At 41.2% G+C, this 11590-nt stretch overlaps 1 protein-coding gene across 1 annotated transcript in view; it reads left to right on the top strand.

Annotated features, from left to right (window-relative positions):
• Positions 1-11590, top strand: part of LOC102302586 (neurexin-1a) — a 264767-nt gene that overhangs the window by 153793 nt on the left and 99384 nt on the right. The window contains exon 18 of the mRNA XM_042214402.1: positions 9173-9440. Coding sequence (XP_042070336.1) covers positions 9173-9440 — 268 coding nt within the window. The remainder of the gene's footprint in view (positions 1-9172; positions 9441-11590) is intronic.

Below are 11590 nucleotides of genomic sequence, written 5' to 3'. Positions count from 1 at the left end.
CATGAAATATATACACTTACGACGTTGCCTGAACAATGTTCCCAAGTGGATGGCTGTGGATAAGCCTCAGAGCAAGACCGCATGTCTCTCTCCCTCTTAGAGCAACCAGGAAGAGGAATTAAACAGGAAATGAAGTAATACAGGTCACCCACCAGGAAGTGAGGTCACCAGCAAGCTAACCTTCAAATTTAAAGCTTCTTAACATTTTGAAGTCTTTTTACTGTTCTTTTTAACTTAAATACATACGAAAGAATTACTTTAAGCAAACATTAAAGATAAATGAAATAAATGCCTTTGAGGCATCACATACTGTCAAGGCTGACTGCGTAGCAGGCAGAATTTGGACCAAAACACAGGACTCAGAACCTAAATTTAAACCTAAAGACTTTAATACAGAACTTAAACAAAGTGCAATGCAAATTTTCAAAAAAAAAAAAATAATAATAATAATAATAATAAAGGCCCACCAAGTGCAAGCAAAAACACAACCATAAGTGAGAACCCAACAAAGACCAGATGCAAATTAAATGGAGGGTCTAAATACACATGAGGAGATTAGGGCAGGGTGGAGACACCTGGGAACACAGCTGAACAGAATCAAACTAGTGAGACAGGGGAAGTAAAACTGAACACAACATGCACAAGACAAGCGAATATCAGAATAAACAACGCTGAAGTAACAACACTGAGCTTAGGACCAAGACATGTGAACTTCACACGGGGACAGGAGATAAACAAACATGGAGACATGACTGACTTCGAAGATAAAAAGTAATCAATTAAAACCATAACTAAATATTAAACAACCTAATGAGGAACACAGAGTGGAAGCAAAGGGAAACTAAGAAGCGCCTGAAAACAATATAATACTGAGAGGACTAGATAAAGAGCTATATGAGCAAATCATGAGCTCAAAGAAAACTGAAAACATCGCAAAACTCAAAACCTTGAGTCAGTGACCCATGGACCATAACACTTATTGTGCACTTTGACTTACAGGGAGCACTTAATTGCATTTTAAAATACACTAGTGTTTATTTTGTGTTTATTTTGATAGCATTTTGATGTTGGTATCGAAATCTATCATTCTCTGCGCAATGGATTTAATTTGGCCAATTACTTTGGTTGATACCACCATCAAAAGTTCACTTTTTTACCAAATAGACTGAGCTGGGAACCTTCTGGGGACTAATGTGACACTAAGCAACTGTTGCAAAGTAAAGGCACTGAGTTTCTAATGTAATATTTCATAAAAATTGTGCATTTTCTTGCTATTTTTCAACACTTGATAGCCAGTAAGAACAGCCCAGTACATTTTGCACACTGTGCCATGAACAGAAAAAGCTTTAAGTATGAAATTTCTTTCTGGAGTGAAGTACAGTCTTTGAATTGTGTGCCATAAGGTGAGAGTCCCATGAGACAGGACAAACCCCTCATTTCCCAGCTTATTCACTTGTTGTTGAATGATTTCATGTTATTTGAAAGACTTCAAATCCTGAAAGAATGGAAGAACATGGTAATAGATACTCAAACTGTACGACCTTACATGTCAAGTTGTTGAAGATGAATAGGTTTTCAAGTGCCTTTGAAAAAATAGAATACTGAAAAAACATGTAGTAATATTTATCATTGATTAAACTTTGTGTATGGAGGAAATGCTTTCATCATACAACTGTATCTAGATGAATTCTCGTTTGACCATTGGCAGTGGCTGCAGACTGCCTTGGTATTTTTGATAATACTGTAAAAAACAGAATGAAATGAATGCACGGTAGTTCACCTGTAAAACAGGGGCAGATTGTTTCCTTTATTTGTAGTTTTACTCTAAAAGGAAGGAGTTTCATTCAAAGGCAGGCAAGTAGCTTTTGAGAAAAATGAAAAACTGTGTAAAATCTAAAAAAAAAATCCAAAATTAAAGGCAGTAATTTGCAAATCTCATAAATCCGTATTTTATCCACAATAGAACATAGAAATCATAGAAAATGTTTAAAATTAATAATTTTAAAGAAATATATTAAACATTTGATGGCAGCAAAAAAAGTTGGAACTGGGCCATGTTTCCTGCTGTGTCACATCTTATTGTAATAACAGTCTGCAAACCACTGGGAACTGAGGAGACCAGCAACTGGAGTTCTGGAATAGCAGTGTTGTCCCATTCACTTCTCTTATAGGATTCTAGCTACTCAACAGTCCCTGGTCTTTTTTGTCTTATTGTTCATTTCATGATACTCCAAATGTTTTAGTTGGTGAAAGGTCAGGATCAGGACTATTCTATTACAAAGCCATGCTGCTCTAATGGATGCAGTTTAATATTATCTTGCTGAAATGCGAAAGGTCTTCCCAGAAAACCATCTTATCTGGATAAGAGCATAATATTGCTCTAAAATCTGTATAAACCTTTCAGCACTGATGGTGTCTTTTGGATGTGCAAGGTGCCAATTCCGCAGGTACTAATAATGCATCACCATAGACCGTAGAAATACAGACTTTTGAACTGAGCAGTGATAAGAAGCAAGATGCCCCCTCTCCTCTTTAGTTTAGATGATGCGGGGTTCATTTTGATTTTTCTGACCACAGCTTTCTTCTTTGCCCCAGTCCGTTTAAAATGATCTTGTGCTCTAAGAAGATGATGTCTGAGCAGCATGTTCACATGTGGCTTCTTCTTCGCATGACTGAACTTTAACCTGCGTTTGTAAAGGGAAGATGAACTGTGTTCACTAATGATGACTTCTGGAAGCATTCCATAGCCCATTTAGTGTCTTCACAATTTTTGCATTGAGATTGTTTTATAAGATTAGCACTACGTCACTACATACTGTTTTTATTTACATTTTACACAGTACCCAACATTTTCAGAATTAGGTTTCTATTTATAAATACTTTCATATTCAGGAAAAGCCTTTTTTTTAAGTGTGATCATTATTCCTTTGTTGCCCCAGTTAGTTTCAGCTTAGCGCAAATGTCCATTAACAAAGTAGCTATGGACTTCTGAAAGGAGTCGCTGCCTGTCCTTGACCTGCACGACGAAGCACTCTGAGAAGGGAACTGATCTACTTCTGATGAATTTAAGGAGAGACAGACAGACAGGGCACCTTCAGTGGCCCCACTGTATCTTGGGAGCTGTCAGAGGAGATAGAGAAAACGCGTCCAGAAAAGCTGTCGACCTGTGACCCCTTTTCTCTCTTACTGACAGTTAGAATTTGGTTTTTGCATTCTCAGACGCATCATCATCCCACATGCAGACACACTCACTGAAACAGACATAAATGTGTACGTACATACCCACACACAGCCTCTATTTATACTTACGCACAAGGAATTCTGAATGTTATTTCCTGCATGCTTGATCTTAATGTGTATTTAAATGGTTTTATGGAAATGAATAACAGTGTTGTGCCAGCGTTTATGCATTAGGAGGGCTGTGTGTGTGTCGGTGGTAGTGTGTGTGTGTCTGGGGGGGGGTTACCATTTGGTCACATCAGGCAGAATCCAGTGAGTAAAAGGAGCAAAAGCACACTATTGGCTATACAAACAAGTCGGTGTGCGATGAAAAACAAAATTCAGTCTGTTGTCTGTGTAGTTTGGGGTGCTCTAGTCTTGGTAATGGGATGTGCATTAACGTGCACACGTTTGAATCTGTTCAGTATTTGTAGGGGCGCATTCTTACCGCGAAAGGAATAAACAGTAGCATTATTTGACTGTAATTGCCACGGCGCATTAATGGTGACAAAGTGTGGTGCAGAGCAATTTCTGCATAATGTTGAAGATTTTACAGCTAGATATTTCCTTATTCAACTCAATATAGTGCCACTTCTTACACACACCACCAAACACTGTAAAAAAAACAAGGTGCAGTATTTAAAAATGAAGCCAAAAGCTGTCAGTGTCAACGCTATCCCTCCAAAAAAGCTTTTAAACTTTTTTTTAAACTTCATTTAGCAGCTCCGTTAAATTAATTATTATGTTTAAGTGAATTGAAAGAAAATTAGCGTGAGGAGGAATGAGAATTAATGTGGAGTTTGGTTTCTTTGTTTTTGCTCTAAGTGAGAATGAAGCCGTTCCATTACACCACCATGCAGTGCCATTTGCAGATTTGATTTTGCGACACTAAATGTGCATTATTTCCTATTAGCGGGCTGTTTTATCAGCTTGAGTGCTGTTATTTATGTTGCCTTCACAGCTTGCATAATGAACAGCGTGTGCAGCACAAATCTCTCGTGTGGTTGGTGATGTTTGCTGCATTTTACATAAACAGTTGTATTTACAGATTTTTTTTCCTAGGCTTACATGCATAGGTATGCTGCTCATACCATATCACGACCACTTTTGTGTTAGCCAATGAGAAATACCGTCGATCCTCAATAAAAGAGGACTTTTGGGATTGATTTAGATGTAATTCTATAGGGCTTTCCAGCACCAGCATCTGAGAGAGATGCTAAGAAGCAAATGAATGGGAAATGACCAGTTAATGCTTGTATGATGTGTTTACACTCCTCACTCTGTTATATACAGTTGAGCGATCTGATAGACAGGAACAGTGTAACATATTCCACTAACGTATTGGCACCCCGGCTGTGTCGAGATACTGTACAGCTCGTATGTTTGTATTGAGTGTTGACTCCCTGTGTCTGTCTGCTCTTATCATGTCACATCTCGTGATGACTAAGACTAAGACGCCGTGTTTCTATTTCTGTACACTTGCACGCATTAGCATCAGAGCATTGTCTGCTCCTCTGTCTCTCTCTCTCTCTCTGTGGTGTTCGGATGAGTAATGACACGTTTGATATTCGCGGAAAACTCTCAGTTGTAAAGAGTTCAGGTTTCATTTTGCATGTCAGCGTTTGAAGAGACTATTAGCGTTGTATACCTTTGTGTTGGTGACAAAACAAAGGGTGTTACTTTTTTGCTACAGTAATTGTTCTCTTTTTGCGGATCGCTCTAGAAATTTGAGTTGCGGCTGCTCGCAGGCGGTTGCTCTCATGGTCACCGTTGCTTTACATCCTGGTGGGAGGATCAGTTTTGTACAATTAGCATTTCTCACTTGTCATTCTTTTAATACACGGTGCACTGTAATCTCCTCACCAGTGCACCTGGTATACCCTGGAGAAATGGGTCTCCAAACACTCTCATTTGTTGGGACACATATGTTGCTGAGCCTGACACAGATGTGTCACTCCAGCACACAACAGGTATACCTGCTTCATGCATGACTTGGCCTGCATGCTCAATCAAGCAGTGTGTGCCTAGAAAACAATGTGCAAGGTGTTGGGATGCTGCACCTTTGGGAATTCGATGAATGTGCTGATTAAAATAATACACCGTTAGATTTTTATTCCCCTTCCCCTCTAATAGCAACAGTAAACATAATAGTAGCACTTGAGAAGGAGAAACATTGTTGTCAAAGTGGCTGTAAGTGTCTGACCCTCTCTCTAAAGGGTCTCTCCGTGTGTGATAAAGTGTTGCCTGATGGCTCTTTAACTGATTTAGAGGCCCTGCTCCAGTCGGGTCAGGTACTCTTAGACCACCCATCTGCTGCTGTCCCTGCGGTTTTCCTCCAGTCCTCCAAAAAGTCATCTCATCAGCTCAGTCCACACTGGTTGCAGCCGTAAGTGAGTAACATGGGCTATTCTGTGCTCTGTGCTTGTTCTCTTCTAGCGTTTTACTCTCCGAGGGATTATTACACCCAAGCCAAATTTCTCCTCCTGTCACTGAAAAATCAGCCCCAATCTTTCACATGATTTCTCCTTTATTTCCCATCTTTTTTTCTTCCAAAATAATTTTCTGTGGCTTTAAAAAGCAAAGAAAATAGACAAACAAACAAAAGTAAATCGGAGTGATGTTGATTCAAAAGGGGAAATATGCTCAGAGCATCGCATGCATCTGAGACACAATCCTCTGGGTCTTAAATAGAAACAAAGGCAAGCTGTTTTGGGGTCTCTGTTAAGGAGACATCTCGCTAACAGGAGCTGGAGTCAGAACACAATAGTAAATAATAAAGAAAAGCTCTCTTTAATGGTGGAAGCTTTCTTGTGGAACAGGATTTTCTCATTTTGTGGCGAACACACTACAGTACAATCATCTGGTTAAAGCAGCTGAGATCTGTAAATTAGTTTACCTCATGGGCTCAGGTGTTTGCTTTTGTGCAGGCAGAAGGAATTTAGTGCTAAATGTTTCACCTCAAGCTGGATGCACGGCCTCCTTGCGCCTCATACTTTAATGATCCCACACATCAACAGATCAAAGGGCAACCTGCAGAACAATTAACTTATGCCCTAATAGAGGACGATCTTGAAGCAAAGAATCAGAATTTCAAATTTATATCTCTTAAAGTTTGGATCTGGAGCAATATGATGCATTTGGTGAGGCTTTCAGCAATATTTCTATTATTGAATTTATTGAATCTTGCTGATTGATGAGACTCTGCTGTTCTGCTCGATTCATCAAACATAAGCTGCTGGCTCGGAAAAACCCACACAGCTTTGGTGCACTTTAGAATTTCGCCACTTGGGGGCACAAATGAACAAGTAAGTAATGATAAACGTGCTAAAAGTATCACTGCTCACTGCTGATGCCAATAATTTTGGGCGCTGCGATATTAACACTGCATTTCCATTAAATAACACCTGTATTTACCCTGATATTTAGCTTCTCAAATGAAGCTTCCCCTTCCGTTTCTTTGCAAAAGTTTGCAATTAAGGACACACTAAGTCAGGTTGTTGTCCTTGGCAAGCAGCCCTGATAGATTGCCTTATTAGGCGTAATTATGCAGATTGCACTGCTGATAATTATAAAAGTGTAAACACATTCAGCAGGAACATTCCTTTTCACCATTGCAAATGAGAACAGAGGAGAGGTTCCATGCTGCCTACTTTTTAGCACCAGGTGGCTGCACCACGTTATTGAGATTCTACAAGGTGAGAGCAACACAGTTGCCTAATATGTGCAGCATCTGCTTTGTATTTCAGTTACTTTTTACTACTATATAGGAACACAGCGTTAATTAGAAGAGAGAGAAATGAGGGATCCTCATCTGTCCTCCTTCCAGATGGCAGATCATAGTTTTCTTAGAGTTTAATGTTGTAACACTATGTGCCTGCTCTTATTGTTCTTCCTACATTTAAATTCAGATGATAGCAGCCATGCTTTAAAAGTGAGTATTCAACTCTCTGCATGTATTTCTACTAAAAACTGATTATACGAAATATTCAGAGAAATTGGAAAGGGCATATTATCCTCTGTGTCACGCTGGCTAAGTTGGCTTTCTTTGGGCATGAAATGCCTGTGTATTCCCTGTAAACCGTAAAGATCAGCTCAGCAGTGCTTGCAGATTTTTTTTTTCCCCCCTCAGCTTAGGACACTGCGTTTCGAAGAGAAGGATGTTGAATAGCCAGTGTGCAAACAGAAGCAGGCACACTGCAGCTGAGCCTTGTGCTCTCCAATCCTGAACTCTGAACACTGAGCACACTTCCCAGCTGAACCGGATTGTGTTTATCAGCAGGGCTTTTATGTCCACATGTTCTCTACATTCCTGTAACCCTGCTGCACTGCGATCAGCCTTCCCGCTCTTGTGAGAAATGGTCTTTTATTAGCAGGCAAGGCAGACTTGCCCGGATTCAGCACCCTCTCTGTGGACAGTTCTCGACCGCGGGCTCTGGCATTGTGCGTGCTTTGTTTACATACGTGTGTGTCTGTGTGTCGCTGTGTGTCTGAGTGTTCGTACTTATGGGTGCTCATATGTTCGTGTGTGTGTTTGAGAGAGTTCCTTAAAGTATATGAGCTGCAGCATCATCACTCTTCTGCAGTAGGTTTTCTTGAGCAATGGAGAGGCGAGGATTAGGCTGGACTGCTTCTTTCCATTTTTTTTTTTTTAAATCCAGACGACTATTGTCACAAAACTTCCCTAAATTCACAGACAATGAAAGTGAACAGGGAAGAGACACACATAAAAAGGGGAGCAGGAGGAGTGGGAGGAATGCTGAAGGATGAGATGATAAAAGTAGAAAACGAAACGAGTCTAGCCTGTCCCACGTTCTCGTTTTTTTTTTCTTTTTTTAAACCGCTGAAGAGTGTTCACACGGGAGAGTGGATTGAGAAAGACTGAAAAGAGAGAGTAGACTGTGAAAGGAATAAGGGCTGGAGGACATAGCTCCAAATCCTGCTATTCTGCCTAAATAGGCTCTCCCTCTGCAATGCACTCAGACTCCAGTGATTCGCTATGTGAATGCTGCCCATTTGCATAGCCACTCTCCCTCTTGCTTCCTGGCTGGCTGTTGAGGCTCCCCCCTCCCTCCGTCCTTCTCCTCCCTCTCCTCCTCCTCTCTCCCTTCTTCCTCTTGCGCACATCTTCTGGAACGGCGGTGCCGATGCTGGCTGTGTGTGAGTGTGTGTTCCTGCCCAGGGCTGCTCGTTCAGGTACCGGCGTTGCTATCGCTTGGTCTCACTGAGAACAGATATCTCTAGATGGGGAACGGGTGCGCTACTTGGCACAACTTACAGGTACAATCACGCAGTCTACTGCACGCTGCTGCAGCTGTCCAACACATGCAAATGAGACTCGGATTTAACTATGGTCCCATTCCTCTGGACAACCTTTGAGACCACTGGAGGAGGAAAAAGAGGGAAACTCGGAATGTCTGTTTTGATTTTCTGAAGAAAATCACTTTGCACAGAGGCTGTCAGTCTCTTCTTAAGTAGGCTCTCTTCTTTCCCTGGCATTTGCATTTTTTGGAATATTAACAGTTTTGGTTTTTTTTTAAATGTGAAGATGCTTCTAATTTTGTGAGTGCTTAATAGAGGGTTAAGGGGAGAAACAGAGAAAACAAGGGAACTAGGGGAATTGGAGCAAGCTGGGATTTCTCCATTGCTGTTTGAGGTTGCCCTAATTTCTTGTGAATGTTTTTGATTGTTTTTCTATGATGATTTTTAATACTTCTTTACCTACCTGGGTGCTGCTGAGGATTTCTTAACTCACTGGAGAACAGCAAGAAGCATTTTTCCCTCACGGCCGACAATTTGTGAGGTGTCCCTTTTGCTTTTTCGGTCCTTTTTATTTGGCTTTTTTAAATGATTGTTTATTTCCCTGTGGATCTGTGTCAGTGTCTCTGGCCATAGTGAGATTTGGCAAGGTGAGAAGTATGGGGCTGTGAGGCTCGCTGAAGTTCCACCTTGATCTGAAGCCTCATCTGGCCACTCAGGGAAGATGTTCAGAGGCTGGAGGACACAGTTTGCTCCCCTGAGGCCTGTTGCACAGCCCCGAAACTGGAATTCAGCTTCAGTCACCCATCTGGCCTTGTGGATCATTGCCCTGGGCTTTGTGGCAGGGTCAGAACCAGGTGCTGTGGAGAGTCTCCACCACATTCACCTCTCCAATGGAAACAAGCGCCACCATATTGTGCCTATTGCTATCCACAGATCTCCTGCATCCCTAAGAGCAGGGCACAGTAAGTATTTTCTTATCCTACCATTAATGCAATCCCTAGGTAATGTGATTTCTCAAGCAGTCCATCATTGGTGTTTACTTTTAAAAGTCTGTGCTTACTTCTTGTTACATTTTACGGCCAATGCAATTTCAAGTATTACTTATGTGGTATTGTCTTTTTTCTTTTTTGTAATACCTAAAACTCCCACAAGATGTGTATTCAGCTCTGTACGACAGGGCGAGTCTAGCTTAGACCCATCCCCTTTTCTGTCTCAGCAAAGTGCCCTCCATGTCTGAGATTAGCCATATCCCTATCTCCAGATGCTCCACTGTGTCCAGATTAGCCAGGATTATAACGCTATGGCGCTCCATGTTGCCCCTGGGTGTTCGGAATAGACAAAGATGAGTTGCCTTCAGCTCTGTGGGACGTCGAGCTGTTCCTGGCCCCTGCCCTGCGTGGAGTATCGATGAGGCCCCTTTGCCCATTGGGGCGAGAATGATCATGATCCAAGCATCTGAAAAGGGGAAAGAAAGCAGGGAGAATATGAGGAATTATATAACCTCATGCCAACTATTCATGCTAGACTGCAGTGTGCTTGTGTCGGCACAGTATTTGTGATGAGGATTTTAAGAATGCTGCAGCTTTTTGTTTTCTTTTTCCCTGTTTGGCTGTACTTGTTTTCAATTTGCTCTGTCACTTTCACTCAAGGTCCTGAGATGTGTTAAAGATCGAGGCAAATGATACTTGGAATAAAAAGTACTGCTTTTTTTTTTTTTTTTTAGTTATCATACTGCCCTGGCATTTTTGAGTGACGTAATCACTACTGGTGTAACACTGACGTAATGCTGAAGTACCCTGGATATCACAGACCTTGTTTAACAATGCACAACAAATGTCTACAGGAACATTGTGCTTTCTCTGATATTCAAGTTTAGCATTACGAGCTTTTGAATCATGAGTTACAACTCTGTTACATAGCTGAATTGGTGTAATGAGGACGTATTTATTGGCGCAATGTAGAAGCAAGGCTGGATCCTGGCTCACTGGGCACAGATAGACCTGCCTGAACAAGGGAGTCAGTGCTCCTCAGTGATGATGAGGGAGCTGGGAGGTTTGCTGGCCTACTGAGACAACAAGAGAGGCAATTAGGCCACTCTGCCATGACCTGTCTGTGCCGGACAACACTCAGCTTGCCTCCTGCTCTCCCTAAGGACTTTTTTTTGGGGGGGGGGGGTGTTGCCTCCAGACAGATTCCATGACTTAATATAACAGTTAGTGCAAATGCTTCCTCACGTTGTGATTACCGATGAGAGTCTGAGGGAGGCCGATAAAAAAAAAAAAGTCTTCTCACTAACATGATTGCTGATTTTGGTTGATCAGCACAGAGGGTGCATTAATGCAAACTGGGAGGCGTGCTGTTCAACATAGTACCTTGCTCCAGGACAAACCCTGCTGTTGTAAAGCCCCAGCACTGTCGTCTAATGCTGTGACGGAATTGGTTTAATTTTCATGGGGCTTGTTCTTTAGACAGAGTGTCAATTAAGCAAGTGCATCTCACTTTTTTCAGTAAAACCGAGACAAAGGGTGTTTTTAACTCTTTTTGCTTCATACTGTATTTGTAGTTTCCATCTATTAACAAAAATCTATTAAAAGGGATTCTTCTGATGTATTACCCTCACCCATCTGTCTCGCTCTGTCTCTCATATCTTTGTTAATGTTAAAATCTAATCCTATTTAGAATACTTATGTAACTGTACCTGCCTTTCGCTCTTATTGTCACAGTGCATTTAACATTGTCTCAAGTGATTAGGCCAAGCAAAGCTAACAGAGTGCTGACAGTTAGTTCAGTATGCAAACTATCTCTGTTTCTGTGGCACGAACATTCACTTTTTCCACTTAATACGAAGCTATATTTAGTAACTCGAGCCGCCCCTATGGTGGGCTAGCCATTCATGTGTCCCAAATTTTCTGACAATATGAGCTCACAATTCCTGCAATTTCATAGGAAAAGTCACATTGCAGTCTCCCTCTCTTTCTCTCTCTCTCTCTCTCTCACTCTCTCTCTCTCTCTCTCTCATATATATATATATATATATATATATATATATATAGATAGATAGATAGATAGATAGATAGATAGATAGATAGATAGATAGATAGATAGATAGATA

This window comes from Haplochromis burtoni, unplaced genomic scaffold (genome assembly GCF_018398535.1).
Source record: "Haplochromis burtoni strain Fernald_Lab_line unplaced genomic scaffold, NCSU_Asbu1 Contig_12, whole genome shotgun sequence".
In the NCBI taxonomy this organism is placed as follows: Eukaryota; Metazoa; Chordata; class Actinopteri; order Cichliformes; family Cichlidae; genus Haplochromis; species Haplochromis burtoni.
The sequence above is the reverse complement of the archived record's forward strand: the minus strand, read 5'-3'. Positions and strand labels throughout refer to the sequence as shown.